This window comes from Oncorhynchus mykiss, chromosome 18 (genome assembly GCF_013265735.2).
Source record: "Oncorhynchus mykiss isolate Arlee chromosome 18, USDA_OmykA_1.1, whole genome shotgun sequence".
Classification (NCBI taxonomy): Eukaryota; Metazoa; Chordata; class Actinopteri; order Salmoniformes; family Salmonidae; genus Oncorhynchus; species Oncorhynchus mykiss.
Window position 1 is genome coordinate 31985416 of NC_048582.1, and position 22801 is coordinate 32008216.

At 40.5% G+C, this 22801-nt stretch overlaps 1 protein-coding gene across 2 annotated transcripts; it reads left to right on the plus strand.

The window, feature by feature from the left end:
* Positions 1 to 339: 339 nt before the first annotated feature.
* LOC110496022 (histone-lysine N-methyltransferase SETDB1-B) lies at positions 340 to 22536 on the plus strand. 2 transcript variants are annotated; one of them, XR_005037430.1, is made up of 21 exons: positions 340 to 835; positions 1577 to 1831; positions 8007 to 8170; positions 8283 to 8341; positions 8437 to 8941; positions 9091 to 9270; positions 9539 to 9740; positions 10168 to 10241; positions 10574 to 10764; positions 10960 to 11077; positions 11228 to 11387; positions 15531 to 15744; positions 16180 to 16532; positions 16994 to 17110; positions 17338 to 17507; positions 20341 to 20469; positions 20683 to 20937; positions 21188 to 21357; positions 21647 to 21730; positions 21966 to 22054; positions 22238 to 22456. XR_005037430.1 is itself a non-coding variant. In XM_021571643.2 (20 exons), the coding sequence occupies exons 2-20, from the start codon at positions 1647 to 1649 to the stop codon at positions 22350 to 22352; spliced, it is 3450 nt and encodes a 1149-aa protein (XP_021427318.1). In that variant the 5' UTR covers positions 344 to 835; positions 1577 to 1646; the 3' UTR covers positions 22353 to 22536. The 2 variants fall into 2 exon arrangements, 1 of the variants encoding a protein (XP_021427318.1); XM_021571643.2 differs by lacking the exon at positions 21647 to 21730 and having other exon boundaries at positions 344 to 835; positions 22238 to 22536.
* Positions 22537 to 22801: the final 265 nt, after the last annotated feature.

The window sequence follows — 22801 nt, forward strand, 5'->3', positions numbered from 1 at the left end:
GAGATTTTGTTTTGGCAAGTTCTACACTATGCTCTAACATGCTACTGTGCTTCCGACTAATTTTCCAGCTGTTGTCTTCACAGCTGTCCTTCCTCTCTCTCCTCGGCTGCTAAGTGTGTGAACGAATGTGTGCTTGAGCATTTAGGCCTATATTATTTTATTTCCTTTGTCGTTATTTGAATTAGTTAATTCTACTCATTTAAATCTTTAGATTATTAATATCTTAATGATTTTATATTTTTATAAATAGATTCGGCTCTTCTGATATGCGAGCCAGCTCTTTTCAGTATTAACTCTATACATTTAAGCAAATATATTATATTAGATCTTTGCTCTAGCATCGCATTCTACACTCTGTCTGCAGTGCACATGTATATCCATCGTAGGAGACCACACCGGGGATAACGTTCCCACCCACTGCCCAGTTTGCAAGTGTCTTCCAATTCATCATGGCGGTGGGTGTAGTAATAGTTAGTTAGCCTGCACACCCGGGTGCTTTTACTTCGACCAAAGAGTATGCATGGGAAATTGGACAAAGCTAACGTTATATACTACCTGCGTTTAAAACACAAAGGTCTAAGAACTGCAGCATGTTGAAAAAAATTGGCTAAAACGGAACACTGTGACATACCCTCCCCCTTGCCTTGGTTGCTAAAACTAACGTTCATTTAGCTAGCTGACTGGCTAAAGCTAACAATCGCTTAGCTAGCTGACTGGCTAAAGCTAACGTTCACTTGGCTAGCTGACTGGCTAAAGCTAACGTTCATTTAGCTAGCTGACTGGGCTAACGTCGTCCGCGGAAGTGGACAGTGAATGTTTTTGCGGGAAGCTTCAGGTGAGAAAATACATGTTTTTTTGCAACACAATTTGGTTAACCGAAGAAATGGAGTTATTCAGCCATAGTTAGCTAGATATGTAGCTAGCTAGCTATACTAGTTTATAGTTACCATTAAGACATTTGGATTAGCTAGCATAGTACTCGTAATACTAACGCTAGCTAAATATCGAATTGGGTTTAATTTAGCTAAACTAGCTAGCGTTACTAACTGTCGCATTAGATCCGCCAACTTCAATCTGATTAATCAGGCAAGATACGTTAGCGTTTATCTGATTAATCAGGCTGTAATACACACTTCGCGTTAATTGGTATACAAATAATAGATTATTTCACAGCCTGCTTAATAATCAGACTACGCTAACGTTAGCTCGCTAACGTTACCTCATAACATTCACTTTCTCTAACGTTACCTCAACATTCAATTTCTTCGCCGTCGTTGTGCAGTTTGGACCTTTTCATTACAGTAAAATAAGAATTAGTTTGTTAAAAGCTTACACTTAATACCTCTTTGAACCAATGAAAGGCGTTGTGGTGTTTTATCAACAACCGTGTAACAGTTCACGTGCCAATTGTGTTGATTTGTTGGGCGATTGACGATTTGTTGTTAAGTCAAATGGCTCAATGTCTACATTACAACGCCAATTTTAATATCTAAACAAATAATGAAAACATTTAACTGCAGGCCATGCTATGAGCTCTTAGAAAAGCTGAAGGAAATTGTCAATGTTTTGTCAACAGGACCAGAACACAGACCTACTGTTGAAAACCTGAGAGCACCCATTAGATAGGTGTCACAGTCTCCCAAGTGATGGAGAGTGGGGATGATGAGATGGAGATGACCGTGGGGGAGCTTCAGGGCTGGATACAGGAGGAGGTGGAGAATCAAGACTTGGTGAAACTCAGGAGGACCCAGCTGGCCCAGATGCAGAACCTAGTGCAGCGGAAGGAGAAGCAGGCCCTCTGCACCCGCACCCTTTTCAACACTGCCTGCGAGTGAGTGTTTTTCAGCCTGTTGGCTTAAGTGTTTTAGCCTGGTCCCAGATCTGCTGTCATGTCGACTTCTTGTCAGTTTCTCATGCCATATAGAAATGTTTGGCTTGACCATGAGAAGTGGCATTGGTAAGAGCACAAACAGATCTGGGATCAGCCTATAAGTTTTGTTTTCTTGGTCTGCAATGCTTGCATCTTATTTTTATTGCAGCTTATTGGATGACTGTCATTCATATTCCATTAACCCAGCTCAATGTAACATTGAAAGGTTTAGGCTACTACATGATACTCTAGTTTTCCCTATACCCATCATGAGGTTACTACAACCTAGCCTACGAATGAAAGTTTATAACGTAGGTGCACAGGTCAGAGAGAGAGACAAATTGGAGTAATAAAGGTGACAGACAGTGACATTCAATACCGCTATGCACACTCTTTCGTACATCTAGCTGATCTAGGGTGTAATCATTAGACAAAACAGCTGCAAACGAGAGTTTCTATTGGATTTTTTTATCTGCAGATTGAATACTAGGGGTGTGCCGAGTACTCGGACAAAACAAGTATTGTAACGGTGTTGTAATTATCTGTGATAGGAATAATTCATTCACTCGCATTCAGTCACTCGTTACATGGCACAAGTCTCCCCTTCTCCAAACATCATGTATGAATCAGAATCCGTAGCTGGTTGTTGTTGTTCAATATACCTATTTTCTGTCTACTTTGCTGGGGCGATATGGTTGATTTTGTCTGTCTACTTGGCATCGTTTAGTAGGCCTACTTTGTCTGTCTGTGTATAATTATTCCGTTGCTAACGACGTCTGTCGTCATGCTGTGATCCAAGCCCATGCTTCCTTGCTATTATTTATTTTCGCCCAGGCATGTTTACAGAGCGACAGATCAAAATGACAAATGTAGATATTTTATTTTTATTGTACAAATGTGGCATAAGGGTCAGAAGAGAAGTTTTGCTCCTCTCGAAAGTTACATGAGGAAGAGGCGCCACTACAGTCTCTGGTTCGAATCCAGGATGTATCACATCCGGCTGTGATTGGGAGTCCCATAGGGTGGCGCACAATTGGCCCAGTGTCGTCCACGTTTGGCCGGGGTAGGCCGCCATTGTAAATAAGAATTTGTTCTTAACTGACTTGCCTAGTTAAATATATATATATATATATAGCCAATAGTATATATATAGCCAATATTTTATATATATATATATATATATTTTATATATATATATATATAAAATATATATATTTTATATATATATATATATATATATATATATATATATATATATATAAAATATATATATATATATATATAAAATATATATATATATATATATAAAATATATATATATATATATATATAAAATATATATATATATAAAATATATATATATATATATATATATATATATATATATATATATAATATATTTATATATATATATATATATATATATATAATATATTTATATATATATATATATTTATATATATATATATATTTTATATATATATATTATATATTTTATATATATATATATTATATATATATATATATTTTATATATATATATATTTTATATATATATATATATATTTTATATATATATATATATATTTTATATATATATATATATATATATATATATATAAAATATATATATATATATATATATAAAATATATATATATATATATAAAATATATATATATATAAAATATATATATATATATTTTATATATATATATATTTTATATATATATATATATATTTTATATATATATATATATATTTTATATATATATATATATATATTTTATATATATATATATTTTATATATATATATATATAAAATATATATATTTTATATATATATATATATATATATTATATAATATTTATATATATATATATATATAAAATATATATATTTTATATATATATATATATATTATATAATATTTATATATATATATTTTAAGGTACTTGGTTCCACTTTCTTAAAGCATTGAACAAACAAGAACAGGTTCTCACCAGTTCTCACAGTCTATGGGTCTAAGGGGAGTGATAAGATCTTTAGAGCCTCAACAGATGGAACAAGAATTCAGCCTGGCTGGGTCTTTAGGAGCCAGTAATAAATCACTCCTTTGTGTGGTGTGTGAGGAGGGTACTGGACAGTTGTGGAAAATTACCAGTGCCATAGTACTATAAAACCAAAAGCTTACCTTGACTCAGTTTGTGTTGGATAGCCTTAGCCAGCTAGCCAACATAAATATCATTCCTCTCTGTTTGAGTAGGCTAAATTAGCTAGCTGCATTAGCTAGTAAGTGAAAGAAAATAATAAATAAATGATTTTGTTAACCTGTTAAACTATTGGCTAGTCAACTACTCACCACATTTTATGCACTGCAGTGCTAGCTAGCTGTAGCTTATGCTTTCAGTACAAGGTTCATTCTCTGATCCTTTGATTTGGTGGACAACATATCAGTTCGTGCTGCAAGAGCTCTAATAGGTTGGAGGACGTCCTTCGGAAGTCCTTAGGAGGCTCATGGAAGAACCATGATTGAAGTTGAAGTCAATGTACTCAAAGGAGGATGGAAAATAGTTGTCCTGCAGCTGTTAAGGCCCAATATCGTGGTTTCCAATTGGTAGTTTACAGTCTAGTCCCATCGCTGCAACTCCCATACAGACTCGGGAGAGGCGACGGTCGAGAGCCGTGCGTCCTCTGAAACACAACCCAGCCAAGCTGCACTGCTTCTTGACGCAATGCCCGCTAGACCCGGAAGCCAACCGCACCAATGTGTCAGAGGAAACACTCCCGAGCATTTCAGTGTGTATTGCGCCCGGCCCGCCACAGGAGTCGCTAGTGCGCGATGGCACAAGAACATCCCTGCTGGCCAAACCCTGCTCTAACCTGGACGATGCTGGGCCAATTGTGCGCCACCCCATGGGTCTCCCGGTCGCGGCCGGCTGCGACATAGCTTGGACTCGAACCAATATCTTTAGTGGCACAGCTAGCACTGTGTTGTAGTGCCTTAGACCACTGTGCCACTCAGGAGATAAGTGTTTGTTACTGTAATTTCATAATTCCAATATGTTTTCTTTAATTGAATTCACTTAGTCTATTTTATGAGAATTTGTAAGATTCTTATTTGCATAAAATAGACAGAGACCAGTCTTATCAAAAATAGATAATAGTATTTATTCTCGGAGCGCGCTGCCATGTAACCACGAACAACAGTTTATGACGTCATAGGTTATAAAATATTATTTCTCCCAACAGTTCAGAAGTTAATTTGAGATAAACCTTCTGAAGTTTTCATCCATCACCATTCAGCAGACAGTTCCAGCTAATGGAAAACCTAAGGAAACACACACTGCCTTATCTAAACATCCCAGAGCTAAGTTGAGTCGGTTCAGCAATAGGTTAATGACCATTTCTGCCTACTTAAAAACCCCCACTTCCAATCTTCTCCAACCTGGCTGGAATGGTATTTATTTAATTTAATTACCCCCTTTTTCAGGCTCCACAATCCCTCACTTATGAATTCATATTGTTAATCAGATATAATAAAACAGAGTATAAGTTTACTTAGTTTTATTTAAAATGGGGATATTGTTTAGTCATTATTCCTAACAGTGTTTCAATCAGTTATTTGATGACGTGAATATATTTAGTATAGTTTTATCTAAAAAGGATACCTTTTTAATATTTCACTTTTCATTTTTCAGAAATTCACTGAGTAGGATGATCCTCCCTTTACTCCTCTGAGGAGCCTCCACTGTAGCATATACATGTGAGACTGTTGTCTGCAGCAGTGCTATTGGACTCGTGGCTGTGGATTTGTTGTGCACTGATTTGACTGTTGACATTCCAAAGGCTGCAGTTCCGAATTCTTCGGAAGCCTCTTCCCGGTAGCTAAAGATCCTAAGCTTCTGTGCATGTGTAGGATGCTCTACTTTATGCACAGTCTCTGCTCTACTCGTTCGGCTGCCCAGAGAACAGGCTACTCTGACAAAAAAAAAAAAAAAAAAAAAGATCAAATCTGAATCAATGTCTGCAAGATCACATAATGATCGATTCTACACAGAACCGACTATAATAGCATAGTATAACGTTACTGTAAGACAAAAACAACCTCACTTCCCTCATGCGGACAACTCAACAGCACTAAGCACTAGGCAAAATATGTGCTTTGATTGAAACAACACAGGTATGCTACAGTTTGTTAACCTTTCTAGCGCAGGGGAACCCCTCGACAACATTCTGCTGAAAAGGCAGCGCCCGAAATACAAAAATATTTTTTAGAAATATGTAACTTTCACACATTAACAAGTCCAATACAGCAGATTTAAAAAAAACTTTACGGAAAAAGCATAATCTGAGAACGGCGCTCAGAACCCAAAACAGCCATTTTGGACTCAACAAAGTTAGAAACAACACCATAAATATTCACTTCCCTTTGATGATCTTCATCAGAAGGCACTCCCAGGAGTCCCAGGTCGACAATAAATGACCGATTTGTTCCATAAAGTCCGTCATTTATGTCCAAATAGCCACTTGTTGTTAGCGTGTTCAGCCCAGTAAGCCATCTTCATGAGACAAAAACTCAAAGTTCCGTTACATCATTTGACATGTTTCTAAAGGACTGTATGGAATCAATCTTTAGGATGTTTTTAACATAAAACATCAATAATGTTCCAACCGGAGAATTCCTTTGTCTTCAGAAAAGCACTGGAACGAGAGGTAACTCTGTCGGGAGCGCGCGTCATGAGACCAAGGCACTCTGCCAGACCACTGGCTCAGAGGTCTCATGAACCCCTCCTTTACAGTAGAATCTTCATTCAAGTTTCTAAAGACGGTTGACATCTAGTGGAAGCCGTAGGAAGTGCAACTTTATCCATATCTCAATGTGTATTTGGTAGGCCAAGCTTTGAAAAACTTCAAACCTCAGATGTCCCACTTCCTGTTTGAATTTTTCTCGGGTTTTTGCCTGCCGTATGAGTTCTGTTATACTCACACACATCATACAAACAGTTTTAGAAACTTCAGAGTGTTTTCTATCCAATACTACTAATAATATGCATATAATTAGCATCTGGGACAGAGTAGGAGGCAGTTCACTCTGGGCACGCTATTCCTCCACAAATGAAAATGCTGACCCCTACCCCAAAAAGGCTACAGCCCTCTGCTCTAAAATTAGCTCACTGTACATAATAATTCTAAACAATACTGTACTTCAAAACAACACTACTTAACTCAGGAAGATCTAAGTGTATATTCCCATGAAACTGATTTGAGATCAAATGGTTGACATGTGTCGTGGAAATTTCCTGTATTACCAAATCATGAGGGCAAACCACACACAGGTCAAATGTCCATCTTTAATTATATGAGCTTCACCATAGCCTTGTGACTCTCAGATCAATTCAGTGTCTATAAATGAATTATTTGAGAGTGCTTACAAAAGTCCTTAGTATCATTTATAGCCAAGACACACCCATCAAAACTCACAACGAATAACAGGTCTTAGGAACATTATACAAAGAACATTTTACCAGAAAAAAAGAGTATCCCATAATTTATAGCATTAGCTATAAATTATCGTTCAGTTTGGTCTCCTAAACCGAAGCTCTTATCTTGTTCTTGGTACCACTTAGAACCAAACATTACCTCATCCAATGGCATATATCAATTACACCCCCTCCTGGACAAGCTTACAGAGAGACGTGACTGGCACACAGCCATTGTGGAGCCAACCTAACTGGTTCCCCATTAATCACACCATCCCTTCACATGGTTTAGGAATAGTTAGACACATTCACAGATAAGACTAACCTGACCTCTCCCCTCTCTGGGCCCAAGTAACTTTACCCACATAAGCATGCTTATGAAAATGAATAAAACATCTTATTTATAAATGTTACCTAAAGGATTCTGATTCTGCCGCGACACATGCAGATGCTGCGTGGATGTTTCACCAGTAAAACTTTAAGAATTATAATTCATGATTGAGTGAGAAATGTGAAGGCAGGGTGACCATAAAAATATGTGCGTAGAGGTAAAGAAACGTGCGGCAGAATGTGGGGAAGAAGCTTCCAGGGAGGGCGGGAACAGGGCTGTTACCTTCGGGACCGCAACCTCTGCCTTGACTGTTTCTCCACAGGTCTGTGGTGGAGTGTGAGACCGTTATGAAGGCGCTGTACAGCAAACTGGGCATGGAGTACAGAGACACAGACTCTGAAGATGAAGGAGTGGGCCAGCAAAGTATCATTGAGATCGATGATGGGGACGCTGACAGAAACGACAACACCATGGCCACAGACGGAGGTAAGGGATTGAGGGAGATGTTGTTTCAATGGGAACAGAGGGGATGGGATGTGATCCTCAATCTCAATACGTTATGCTTTATTGTTTAATCTCCGTTCTATCGTTTTCTCAGTTGCTGCTTCCGATTCGGCTCCTGGAGAAGTCCCAGCTACAGACAGTGACACAGAAAATGTGAGAACTTAGCCAGATAGGATGTAAATGCACACACTTCTACGTGTGTGGTCTCGGCCATGCTCCTGACATGCTTTTCTCTCATTCTTCCTTAGTACAATGACATGGCAGATGACATGGAGAGCATGCCATCCTCTCCAGCTGTGACCACCCCTTTTGTGACTGTAACTGTTGCCCCAAATGAAGCCTCAAACTCTAATGATACCCCAGCAACTCCCCTTGCGGAGTCTGAGTCTGAACCACCAAGTCCACAAGAAGACAGTGGCGATGAGTATACTCCATCAAAATCAAAAAAGATCTCAACAAAACGTCCAGAATCCAGCAAACGTGGACGGCCAAGAAAAGGTGGAAAAGGTGAAAGGAAGAGAAGAGAATCTGTCCGAACCAAGCATCAACTTGTGTCTTACAGGGAAGACTCACCTCCTGCCCCAACAAATCCTTCTGTGCCATCGAAACCACAAAAGCCCAGAGCAGGTGACTGCTCTGCGTCGACAAAACAGCAGAACTCAAGCAAAAGTGGCACAGCTTCCCCACCAAAATTACAGGAGGCCAGCAAAAGTGGTTCCACTGTCCCATTAAAACAACAAGAGGCCAGAAAAGGTGACTTCTGCTTTGCATTTTGGACTTCAAATGTCTGACCTTGTTTTGTATTATTGGTCTTCTCTAAATTGCTTTCAACTTGATGTCAGTGATATATCTTTAATGACAATCTTTAGTTCTCATGGTGGTCTTCTCGCTCTCTCTGACAGAAACGTCCACTCCATTTGTGGTGACCAGCGTGTCGCAAGCTCCGACACATGCACCAAACCCTGCCACTCAGCCACCTCCCGGCCTCACAGAGGAGGAGATTAAGACTGATATGAAGGTCCTGGCTAGGAGGAGGACCAAGACCTGGCACTCAGGAAGGATTACAGAAATCAAACCATCAGGTAAGAACACACACAACCACTGATTTATTTATATTCTCATTGTATTTGTTTGTAATGGTATAGATATGTCCATTCGTCTATGCTTGATGTATTGTAATGTATGCACAGAGCTGCAAACAAAATGTCCCCATGGGGACAATAATCTTTTCTTATCTCAAGTCACTTTGACATATCTAGTCATAAATCTGCTTTTATATCAGTTCATGTCCTTTACAGAATTCTTTGTTTTCTCCATGTTCTCTATATCTCAACCATTGACGCTCCACAGAGAATGGAAGCAGGTATAAGGTGGACTTTAGCGAGAAAGGGAGAAGCATGCTGTCAGGACACCACATAGCCTTTGACCAGACTGCTTCACTGGAGAGGCTGTACGTGGGTGTGCGCGTGGTGGCCAAGTTCAAGGACGCCGAGCAGTCCTGGTTCTACTCTGGCATTCTGGCTGAGCTCCCCAACCGAAAGAACCGCATGAGGTATGAGAGTGTGCGTGAGTAGGGCTGTGGCGTTCATTACATTTTGTCAGCCTTTCGATTGTCATGCAAATAATTGCCGGTCTCACAGTAATTGAGCATTAATTAACATAAACACGTTTAGCATCTCATGGCTTACACCATAACCTACAAGCCACTGATGTGGACCTTTGGAACATAAATCCATTTAATATAGCCTACACCCCTCAAACTCAACTCTGGACCTCGAAGCCAGTTCCACTGCATTTTTTTAAATTGTTCCCCTCTAATCAGGGACAGTGTACATTTATCAGGTAGAACAGCCGGCGTAGCAGCCATATGTGATAGTATTATGTGTGATTGGTTGGATGATGTTATATGTAAACATCATGCTGAATGTGATCCATCAATGTCTTAGTAAAGCTCTGTGGCGCTCCTTCTTGTGTTTCAGGTTCCTGGTCTTTTTTGATGACGGCACACCTTCCTATGTCGGTTTGCCGGATCTTCACATTGTTTGCAGACCACGTAAGAACAGCCTCAGACTTAAATAAAAAAATGAAAAAGTCTCTTATACTCAATACTTCTTGGCTCAATCTTGTTTGATCCTCCTACCAAATGTAGGATGTTTTATTCAGATCCAGCTGTAGTTAGGTGAATCTACCTGTGCAACAAGATATACCAAAGTAATTTGAGTTATCCATTTTTCAATTAATTGGCTTGTACGGAGCAGCAAAACTCATACGCGGGTTGTTGTTATGCTACAAGTTTAATCTGCAATGCAGGTGTTGGTGAGATTCTTGCAGATACCACACAGACTCACTCAAGCTAAGCCTCCTGTCTCTCTCTATCGACTGCAGTGCCGGAGGTGTGGGAGGACATAGAGGATGAGGCCAACAGGGAGTTCATCAAGGATTACATCAAGGTGTATCCCAACCCGCCTATGGCCCAGTACAGACCAGGCCAGCCCATCAATGTGGAGTTTGAGGGGATCCAGAGGAGGACAGAAGTAGAGCAGATTGACTGCAGCTTGTTGTGCGTCGTCTTCAAGGTGAGAAGCTACAACTACTTAGTCCGTAACCATGAATTAAATTGATAGTGATTGACTTGCAGTCAATCACTATCTGTGGTATTCTGGTTATGCTTACCTAACTGAAGTCTAATTATTCACTGACACACATAATGCCAAGCCTTTTTCCCTGTATGTCTCACTGTGTGGTAAAGTGTGTCTGTGTGGTGTTCTCAGGATGACGAACATAAGGAATGGGTGTACCGAGGCTCTTTGCGTCTGGAGCATATGGCCAACATGAAGAAACGTGTTGAGGAGGCAAAGGATAAACCAACAGTGACACGGCCCAACAGTGGTAAGTGTCTGTCTTATCTCCTTTTTACTCTGTGCCCTGTTGATAAATAATGAACACATCTACAGCCTTGTGTTTGTCTGAATGAACATCTACATCAGCCATCTGGACAATGTGTTTAGTTAGCGAGCACACTCTTTGTCCATCACCCAGGGGGAGCAGTTTCGACTACTACTACAATCCACCAGACTAGCACGGCTGCTGCCAACAAACCTCACGTCAACCCCTCGTCAACAGTAATACCAGCGCAGGTCACTTCCAACAATGTCAGCCAGGGCCAGCCAGCTGCTGGTAAACAGTCAGCATCCGTAGGGTGAGTAGAATTTGTCTTGTGTTTATACTGTTTCTGTACTTTTTTCAAAAGGTGCGTCTTGCACGAATTTCTTGAATATGTATTTCCTGCATACATTATTATTCAATTTTATTAGTGTGGAAGGTAGCCTAGCGGTTAGAGCAGGGGTGGGCAATTCCAGTCCTCGAGGGCCTGATTGCTGTCACAGTTTTACCCCAGCTAACACACCTGACTCCAATAATCACCTAATCATGATCTTCAGTTTAGAATGCAATTTGATTAATCAGCTGTGTTCGCTAGGGATGGAGGAAAAAGTGTGCCACCAATTAGGTTCCCGAGGACTAGAGTTGCCCACCCCTGGGTTAGAGCGTTGGGCCAGTAACCCATGTGGCGGAAGAATCAGAATTAGTTGTGTAACAGATCATTAAGATGTCTTATCTGCATAATATGCTTAGGTGATATACTTGTTATTAGAATGTATCCCTTCGGACTCAGTTGAACTTCTTCCCTCAGCTGGGGCTTGTCACAAGAATTTTCAATCCCAATGATGATAACTAAACAATTATTTAAGCTTTGACCAATCCCTGAGATTTGTAAGACCCTGGGTTTAATAATTAGGCAAAGACTCAGCTTCTGCAAAAGGTTCGTAAGCTTTATTGAGAGAACGTTCTAAAGTCAACCAAAATTTGAGCAGTCTTTATAACCCCTCTACACACACACACACACACACACTTTTTTCACTTTAATACCAGCCTTGGCAGTTTCTCGCCGTTCTCTCCTCCCTAGGTTAGAGAGGCCTTGAAAGGGCCCTCCTGTTGTCAGCTTTTTCAGAGTTATCATGTGTAGTCTACCTGCCTCTGTTTTCTCAACCATACATTTCTCCCTCTTAACTTGTCCCTCACATACATTATTGGAATATAGTCTTATTATTCTAATACATTTCACATAGTCTTATACGTTTCTGGGTGGAATTCTTTAGTCATTACTTTAAACATATAAATTCCCTTGTCAGGCTATAGTCACCTGGGGCCCAGAGAGGGGAGAGGTCAGGCGTGTCTTTCACATGTCCCTGGTGCTATGCAATATATCAGAAAGGGAAGAGGACAGGAGGGAACGTTGTCTTCATATGTGAATGTGTCTATCTATTCTTAAACCATGTGAAGGGATGGTGTGATTAATGGGGAACCAATTACTTGTCTCCACAATGTTTGTGCGCCAGTCACTCCCTCCTTTGGCATTGGGGGATGTGTGTGGTAGTGTCTGGAACCATTGTAAGTCATCTCTGATGTTGCACTTATCCTGGGATAGTGTATGACCTAGAGGCTTACTCCCCTCAGTGAGCTTGTCCAGGAGTGGGGGCAAGAAGAGGTTTTACTTGAGATGGGAGTATCTGGAGTTGACAATTGATTTATGCCATTGGATGAGTTGGTGTTTATGTGCTATGAAGTACCAGGAAGGAGATTGGAACCTCGTCTTATGAACCAAAATGAATGGTAATTTATAGCGAATGCTATCTGGCTACGGGATACTCCTTTCTCATTTAAAAAGTCTTACCTTGTGACCTGTTCAAAACATCTGTGGTTTGCTATGTCGAATAATTGATATGTTTTAAAGATACAGATTAAATAATTATATTAGGGAGAATATTTTATGTAGCATGTATAAGGAATAATTAAAGTATTAAACATAAGTCCAATTAGGTTGGACTGGGAGAGAGAGATGTGTGTGTGCCTAAGAAAATACCAAAGAACAATTCAACTGTTTGAACCGACCTGGCTAGAACTCTGAGAAACTTATGAGGACAGGGAGTACTTCTCAAGGTCTCCCTAATCTCGGGGGAATGGAACTGTCGGCTGGGCAGTGATACACAGTGGTGAAAACTATAAAGAGAAACTCACCTACTGTTTGGGTGGAAGTACAGTGCCGTGCGAAAGTATTCGGCCCCCTTGAACTTTGCGACCTTTTGCCACATTTCAGGCTTCAAACATAAAGATATAAAACTGTATTTTTTTGTGAAGAATCAACAACAAGTGGGACACAATCATGAAGTGGAACGACATTTATTGGATATTTCAAACTTTTTTAACAAATCAAAAACTGAAAAATTGGGCGTGCAAAATTATTCAGCCCCTTTACTTTCAGTGCAGCAAACTCTCTCCAGAAGTTCAGTGAGGATCTCTGAATGATCCAATGTTGACCTAAATGACTAATGATGATAAATACAATCCACCTGTGTGTAATCAAGTCTCCGTATAAATGCACCTGCACTGTGATAGTCTCAGAGGTCCGTTAAAAGCGCAGAGAGCATCATGAAGAACAAGGAACACACCAGGCAGGTCCGAGATACTGTTGTGAAGAAGTTTAAAGCCGGATTTGGATACAAAAAGATTTCCCAAGCTTTAAACATCCCAAGGAGCACTGTGCAAGCGATAATATTGAAATGGAAGGAGTATCAGACCACTGCAAATCTACCAAGACCTGGCCGTCCCTCTAAACTTTCAGCTCATACAAGGAGAAGACTGATCAGAGATGCAGCCAAGAGGCCCATGATCACTCTGGATGAACTGCAGAGATCTACAGCTGAGGTGGGAGACTCTGTCCATAGGACAACAATCCGTCGTATATTGCACAAATCTGGCCTTTTATGGAAGAGCGGCAAGAAGAAAGCCATTTCTTAAAGATATCCATAAAAAGTGTTGTTTAAAGTTTGCCACAAGCCACCTGGGAGACACACCAAACATGTGGAAGAAGGTGCTCTGGTCAGATGAAACCAAAATTGAACTTTTTGGCAACAATGCAAAACGTTATGTTTGGCGTAAAAGCAACACAGCTGAACACACCATCCCCACTGTCAAACATGGTGGTGGCAGCATCATGGTTTGGGCCTGCTTTTCTTCAGCAGGGACAGGGAAGATGGTTAAAATTGATGGGAAGATGGATGGAGCCAAATACAGTACCATTCTGGAAGAAAACCTGATGGAGTCTGCAAAAGACCTGAGACTGAGATGGAGATTTGTCTTCCAACAAGACAATGATCCAAAACATAAATCAAAATCTACAATGGAATGGTTCAAAAATAAACATATCCAGGTGTTAGAATGGCCAAGTCAAAGTCCAGACCTGAATCCAATCGAGAATCTGTGGAAAGAACTGAAAACTGCTGTTCACAAATGCTCTCCATCCATCCAACCTCACTGAGCTCGAGCTGTTTTGCAAGGAGGAATGGGAAAAAAATTCAGTCTCTCGATGTGCAAAACTGATAGAGACATACCCCAAGCGACTTACAGCTGTAATCGCAGCAAAAGGTGGCGCTACAAAGTATTAACTTAAGGGGGCTGAATAATTTTGCACGCCCAATATTTCAGTTTTTGATTTGTTAAAAAAGTTTAAAATATCCAATAAATGTCGTTCCACTTCATGATTGTGTCCCATTTGTTGTTGATTCTTCACAAAAAAATACAGTTTTATATCTTTATGTTTGAAGCCTGAAATGTGGCAAAAGGTCGCAAAGTTCAAGGGGGCCGAATACTTTCGCAATGCACTGTATGTGTGTAGGATACCTACTGTTTGTGTGGAAGTATGAGCGTAGGATACCTACTGTTTGTGTGGAAGTATGTGTGCAGCTTTGAAATGGATGTCTTTGTATAATGGACTTTAGAACGTTCTCTGAATAAACTGCTATCTTTTTTTACTTTTTACTTGTACCTTTATTTAACTAGGCAAGTCAGTTAAGAACAAATTCTTATTTTCAATGACAGCCTAGGAACAGTGGGTTAACTGCCTGTTCAGGGGCAGAACGACAGATTGGTACCTTGTCAGCTCGGGGATTTGAACATGAAACCTTTCGGTTACTAGTCCAATGCTCTAGCCACTAGGCTACCCTGCCGCCCCAAAGGCGGCATTTTTTGCATATGCTGAGCCTTTGACTAATTTTTATTAAAGCCATGGTCTTCCAGATCTCGGGGCTTGGTCAGAGCTATTGATTGTCAATTATTATCATTGGGATTGAAGATTCTCGTGACACACCATGACACACACACAGTGACACAGGTCCAATATAAGTACCCCTTATTTAACCTTTGGATCCTTGTTTCAGGCTGTCAACCTTTCCTCCCTCGTTCATTCTCCCTCACACCTATGTCATCTTCTCCCTGGTCATGTCAGGAGGCCCTTTGGCCAGGATCGTACGACTGACAAGGAGTCGTCTGTCATCACAGCTAAAGGTTCGGTCACCTTCACTCCCCACCGTTGCTGCCCCGCCTGCCTGAACTGCATCCGGTCAAAGGTTGAGGCCAAGCACCGTGGACGCAACCCGCTGCTCATCCCCCTGCTCTGCGAGTTCCGCCGCATGAAGGGCCGCCACCGGGTCAATAACAAGGTGGGTGTAGGGTGAAGTTTGCCCTAGATGCTGATCATGGGTTAGTTGGGCATTTTCCCCTCTAATGGTTCAGGTTAGGATTGGGGGAGGTGAAGCTGATCCTAAGGGAAACTTCACCCCTGGTCAGTAACAAGGTGAGCACCTAGCTAATTGGACTGTCTGGAACATCATACTTCATGATACAGAACTCTGCCATTACCTATAGTGATTACTCAGCTCCAGGGGTGTTAGGTCATGCCTAATGCTGTGCTCTTCTTAACTGGAGAATTTGGAGCAGAGCAATTGCTACATTTCCATAATAACAGATGAAAAATAATGTATAGTTTTGTTGTCATCCAAGATTCATACCTGTAGTTATTCAAAACTCTGGTATAGTTGTGCCCTTTTTTTGTTTTTTCTCACCTCCTTCCTCCTCCGGCCCTCTGTCTCTCTCAGACGTATTTCCACATATTTTACCGGTCGCCGTGTGGCCTCAGCCTGAGCAACATGACTGCTGTGCAGGACTACCTTCAACAGACACGCTGTGACTTCCTCTTCCTGGACATGTTCTGCCTAGACCCCTTTGTGTCTGTGACCACCACTCACCAGCCCCGGCCCTACAAGATCAACATCCCAGACCTGACGCTGGGCAGAGAGAACCAGCCGCTGTCCTGCATCAACGAGCTCAACAGCATCCGGCCACTCTCGGTGATCTACAACAAGCAGCGTGTCGCAGCCAGTGGGGTCTCCATCAACACCAGTTCAGACTTTCTGATGGGCTGCGACTGCACCGACGGCTGCAGGGACAGGTGTGTGTCACAGGGGTTAAAGTTCTCCATCACTGCAACTTATTTCCTTAACCTTTTTTTAAAGACTGGACAAGCAGTTTTTAATAGATGTACAAAATATCCCTCTTTCCCTAAAAGCATGATGGTCATTATTTTTTGTGTTTACATGAAAAGGGAGGTTAACTTGACCCCTCAGACAATTGGCTTTAACCCCTAGTGTGTCATCATGGTGCCATGTTTTTGATACTCCTTGATTTCTGTAATGCAAAGTATGTACCAAGAGTTAAAGGTAGTAGCCAATGAAGAGGGGTGTAAATTCCCTAATGTGGCACATCTAAAAAAAAAAACTAAAAAAACATGTCAAATTACAGCTCGTCTATATCCATTCACCCAATGGCGATGTCTTAATCGGATTGTATTTGGGGTATGTAGAGGTTGTTTTGACATAAGCATTTATGGACATGTGTATTGTGTTGATGTAGGTCGGCATGTTCCTGTCACCAGCTGACCATCCAGGCCACAGCCCTGTTGCCAGCGGGCCCTGAGGACGTCAACGCTGGCTACACACACAAGAGGCTGGAGAAACGCCTCTCCACAGGGTGAGGCTGTTAATAGACAGATGGAAATGATCCATCAATCGCAATATCCATTTGACTGTTGGTCTCAGTTTTCTCCTTCCTCTCATGCTCTTTCTCTGCATTTGTTTTTTGTGACATGCTTTGAGAGCAATGTCTGAAAAGCCCTTATTATTATTATTATTATTATTATTATTATTATTATTATTATTGTTATTATTTCTATATTAACCACCTCCCTCTGTCTGCAGTATATATGAGTGCAATGCACTGTGCCGCTGTGACCCACGGGTGTGCTCTAACCGGGTGGTGCAGCATGGCCTTCAGCTGCGGCTACAGCTCTTCATGACCGTGGGGAAGAGCTGGGGAATCCGCTGCCTGGATGACATTGCCAAGGGCACCTTCATCTGCACCTACACTGGTGAGTGAGCTAGTAATCTAACCTAATTTAACCCAACACAGACAGACTGCTCTTAAGTATGACTTCTGTTGATTACATACTAGAGCTGACCCCTGTTAGTCGACCAAGATTTCTTTAGTCGAGCAGTAGCAAAAATGCGCTTTCTCCCTCATTGGATAGCGGTCGCTGTCCACGGTTCTGAAACAAATCAGTGCGCTGTTGAATTGGTGCCTTTTCCTTTACTATGTTGCTATGTGCATAATTGTCACGAGAATTTTCAATCACAATGATAATAACTAACAATCAATAAACTTTGACTATTCCCCGAGGTTCGTAAGACCCTGGGTTTAATAATAATTTGGCAAAGACAAAGAGCTTATGCAAAAGGTTAGTACGGTTTATTCACGAGAACGTTCTGAAGTCCATAATACAAAGACATCCATTTTATAACTTGCTCCCTCCCCACTTACGCACAAACCATCACGGTCACCTAATAATCCCCAGTTTACAATTGGCTCATTCATCCCCCTCCTCTCCCCTGTAACTATTCCCCAGGTTGTTGCTGCAAATGAGAACGTGTTCTCAGTCAACTTACCTGGTAAAATAACGGATAAATAAAAAATAAAATACCTCCACACAAACAGTAGATATCCTACGCACATACATACACACGAACAGTAGGTGAGTTGTATCCTTCCCCAGAGTTCTCACCACTGTGTATCACTACCCAGCCAACAGCTCCATTCCCCCGAGATTAGAGGAACCTTGAGAAGGACTCCCTGTCCTATCATAAGTTTCTCAGAGTTCTAGCCAGGTCGGGTCAAACACAGTTGAATTGTTCTCGGTATTTTATTAGGCACACACACTTCTCTCCCTCACAGGTCTCTTCTGAACCTTGTTGGACTTACGTTTAATACTTTAATTATTCATTATACATGTTACATAAACTAATAATTACTAATTATTTATGTTTCAGGGTGGGGTTCTGTAATCATTACCTTTAAGCATATAATTCCCTTATCAATAATAGCAAAGTTAACCAGCATATTGGTGTTGAGAACAATGCCGTGGCGACAGCAGCAGAATGAGGAGATGAAAAAACAGCCCTTGCCTTAATTGTCTCAAGTGAGGAGAGGAAACCAACTTAATTAGGTCTATAGTCAATTAGGTCTGTAATCAATAGCCTAACTGTTAAATGTGCCTGGCTTTATAAATCATCAATATGTCTACAGAAATAAATCCTGCTTCTGTTGCCTGTTTTTGTTTAATAGACTAGTGATTCTGTGAGCGCCAATCCTCATGCAACAACATGTCAAGTAAACAATTTCACAAATTGATAAAAAATGTTTTTAATCTTTGTTTTGCTGTAATAGACTTGACACTTTTTTTGTGTTAGCACAGCCTCTCTGGTATTATTTTTAATTTATTTAGTGTTTACACCAAATATTTATAATAATAGCGCTCCTTTTTGATGATCTCTTTCCTTATGCTATTATTATTATAATAGTAATAATGTAATTAACATTAGTAGGCTTAGTATTGCAACCTTGAATAACCACCATCGAGCTATAGGCCTAAAAGCACATCCTGTTTAGAAAACAAAAACAGTAACTGATTCGATAAATTGAACGAAGTGCTGCGCATAAGGGATATATGAATGGCCTACAAGTAGCCTATCAACTTTCAGCGAATGATTTTGTTTATATGTTTTGTGCGTATAAATTGTATATTGCCAAATGCATCAGTAAAAAGTATTGAGCCTATTTAATGCAACCCTTGCTGTTAATAGATGGCAAAGCAGCAGCATACAACTGACCTAAACGTTTGGAAATTATGAGTTAACTTTTTCATCCGTAGCCTTAAAATGCATCTCAAGTGCAATTGCACTGTTTAGCTGACTCTGAAGGTTTGAGGGCTTTTAGGACATACTGCAGATCACTAAAATATCCTCATGATTATGATCACATTTCATCAATTCAAATATTATGGCGACACTAAAGGAAATATGGGAACCAAGCTCGAGTTATCAGTGTGGCCTAATCACCTGGACATGTTGAAATTCTGTATCTTCACGCCAAGAATAAAAACCTCCAGGTTTCCTTCATAACTGTCAATTTATTGGGGAAAAGATAATTACTGGGGGCGGTTTGGGGGGGGGGGCGACAATCCTGTCCGAATCGTTATCTAGAATAAGGGACATTCTAGTAATGCTAGTCCCGTGCGAGTAGGTCTTTGGTCACGTGCATGCGATGCATACAAGGGTTGAGGGGGAATAGGTCATGTTTTTCCTAATCAAATGAGGGATTTTGGAACTTTTCAGTCACATGTTTAATTATCAGACAGTGCGATAAACACTTTGATGTTCTGTGGTGGTCGCTACAGCAGGGAGGAGAGAGACCACGGGTGCTAACTGTCTATTTTCTTACACAGTGCAGCAAGTCTGAGCCAGGCGGCACAATCAAATCAATTGCGGTCGGACTCCCTCTAGTAATTTGTGTGTCTTAATTATTTCATCAAACAGTTCGCCTAAAGCGTCAGACAAGCTCAGTGCATATAGTTGATTTGATTCAAACACATAGGCTGTCTATATGGAAAAAAACATGTTTATACATTTCTACCAATCAATTGGTCAAAAGAACAGACACCTCTTGGTCGACCAAGATTTGTTTTTGTCGGGGACAGCCCTATTACATACACTATTAGTCTTATTCTGCAATGCTAATTATATATATATAATTTTAGTGCTCAATACAAGCCCTCTAGTAGTGTTGCCCTCTTCTCTCCTTCTACTCATTCTTCCTGTTATATTCCACACAATGCTCACAACTTTTTCCTTTGCCATCTCTCCCCTTAGGGATAATCATGAACAAGAAGAGTTTGAGCACAGAGGGCAACATGTATATGGTCAACCTGAACCACATAGAGGGAGCTGAGAGCAAGGAGGGTTACGAGAGTGAGGCCCGCTGCTCCGACAATGAGTCAGGTACAGATATGCAGAGCCTCACCTGCAGCCATAGCATCAGATCTACCCTATCTGTGTATTATGTTTATATGAATGTGAAAAAGATACACTGGGTTTCCATGTCGATTCATGAACTGTAAATACACATACCCAGTGGGGACACAGAGATCACGGAGTGCAAAGAGAAACAGAACTGATCATCTCTGTAATGTTGCGGCCTCTGTTCTCCATCAGGTTCAGAAGAGCCCATAGAAGAAGACAACAGTGAACATGATGATGACTGTGATGAAGAGGGAAACCACGACAAAGAGCCGCTACGTATGAAGAACTTATATGATGAAGAACCCAGTGACTATGAGGACAGTTATGAGGACAAGGATTATGATGTCAGTGAAGATGATGGCGGCTCTGATGATGACTTCAGGCACAACGTCTCCTCTATGGAGAGGAGCTACGTCACCCGCAGGCATGCCAAAATACTACAGGAGGGTAAGAGGAAACAGTATATACAGAACAAACATGGAGGGAAACTAAAAAGTTTACTGAGGTTCAGTAGAGAATTCAATCTTATTTGGTTTGATAAATGTTGGTTTCTCAAAATACTGTAGGAAGGTAAAGGAAAGTAAAGCACAGACAAAAATCTAGACAGAAACATCTATGAATTCTCCACTATTTTGGGATTTTTAAAAATGTTAAATTTTTTGGTTCCCAGACTAATCAAATGACACTTCTTTCATAGACCCAGCGAAGAAATCGGGCTCTGCCGCCAAATCTTCTGACCAGCAGGATGGTACAGCAGAGGGAAATGACAAGGAGGCCTCAAATGCCACTAGGCATTTCTTTGATGGGGAGGAGTCATGCTACGTCATCGACGCAAAGCTGGAGGGGAATGTGGGTCGTTACCTCAATGTGAGTCATGAGGAATATTCAGAGGGTATCGTGTGTTGGATAGTATGCCCTGACTATTTTACCTATATCCATACTTCTCAGAGATCTGCCAACTATACATCTGATAAGGGAATTTATATGTTTAAAGTAATGACTAAAGAAGTCCACCCTGAAACGTAATTATTAGACTCAAATCCAATAAGGTTTGGTTGAGACAAGTTAAGCGTGAGAATTGTGTGACTGAGAAAACAGAGGACAATTGAACTATACATGACCTGACCTGGTTGAAACTCTGAAAAACTTATGACAGGAAAGAGGCCCTGTCAAGGTCCCTCTAATCTAGGGAGGAAGGGAACGGCATGGAACTGCCAGCCCACCTACTGTTTGTGCGCGTGTAAGTAGGTGGGGGTGGGAGTTATAAAGTTATTGTCTTTGCATTTTTTACTTTAGAACGTTCTCTGAATAAAGCTTACAAACCTTTTGCAGAAGCTCAGTCTTTGCCTAATTATTATTATTAAACCCAGGGTCTTACAAACCTCTGGGATTGGTCAAAGCTTAAATAGTTGTTTAGTTATTATTGGGATTGAAAATTCGTGACAACATCTTATCCTTTTTTTCCCTCTCTACAGCATAGCTGCCAACCAAACCTGTTTGCGCAGAATGTTTTTGTGGACACACATGACCTTCGATTCCCCTGGGTGGCCTTCTTTGCCAGCAAGTTAGTGACCTTCTGTTATGATATTATCTATTGCTTGGTCTTTTGAGAATCCAAGCCAGGATTAATATGGGTTCTGCTCATGCCTTTGGCTCTATAATAAATGCCCATGCCCAGGTGGACTAAAGCATGTGTATTATAACATACACTTCAGTATATTCATCATATTGTCTTTTTATTTTTCAGGCGCATTAGAGCTGGTACAGAGCTGGCGTGGGATTATAAATGTGAGCTTGGTGTGAAAAGGTCGTCAAGAGTCCTGAATTGTCGCTGTGATCCAGAGTGCAGGGAAAAGTTATGAAAGCCCATACTATTACTTCCAGCTTCACCGCTGCAGTAAATGTACGAATATACTGTAATAGGTAGTCTTAACCTTTTTTCAATAAAAAAATGAACGTTTTTGTATTTTAATCATGCACTGAGTTTTTTTTGTTCATATTACAATTCTTAAATTGTGCTTTAATAAATTCAAGTATTTAAATGTACTTTATAGCATTCCTAATTTATTCTGCAAATGTGTTCTGCCAGAATATATTAGTAAACTATATTCACAAATGTTGAAGTTATTTCTGAAGAACTTACGGTATTAAACATTAGTAAAGGCACTAGCTCGCACCTGAAGAAGGGTCTGGCCGGAAAAAAACAGTAGCTCTGTGGTCTGGCTGCGGCTGGAAGAGTGTTTTAATTAGGGGGTGTTTACTTGTGGGGAGCAGTGCTCGTAGCTTCGAACTATCCTGTTCTCGCGAGCTT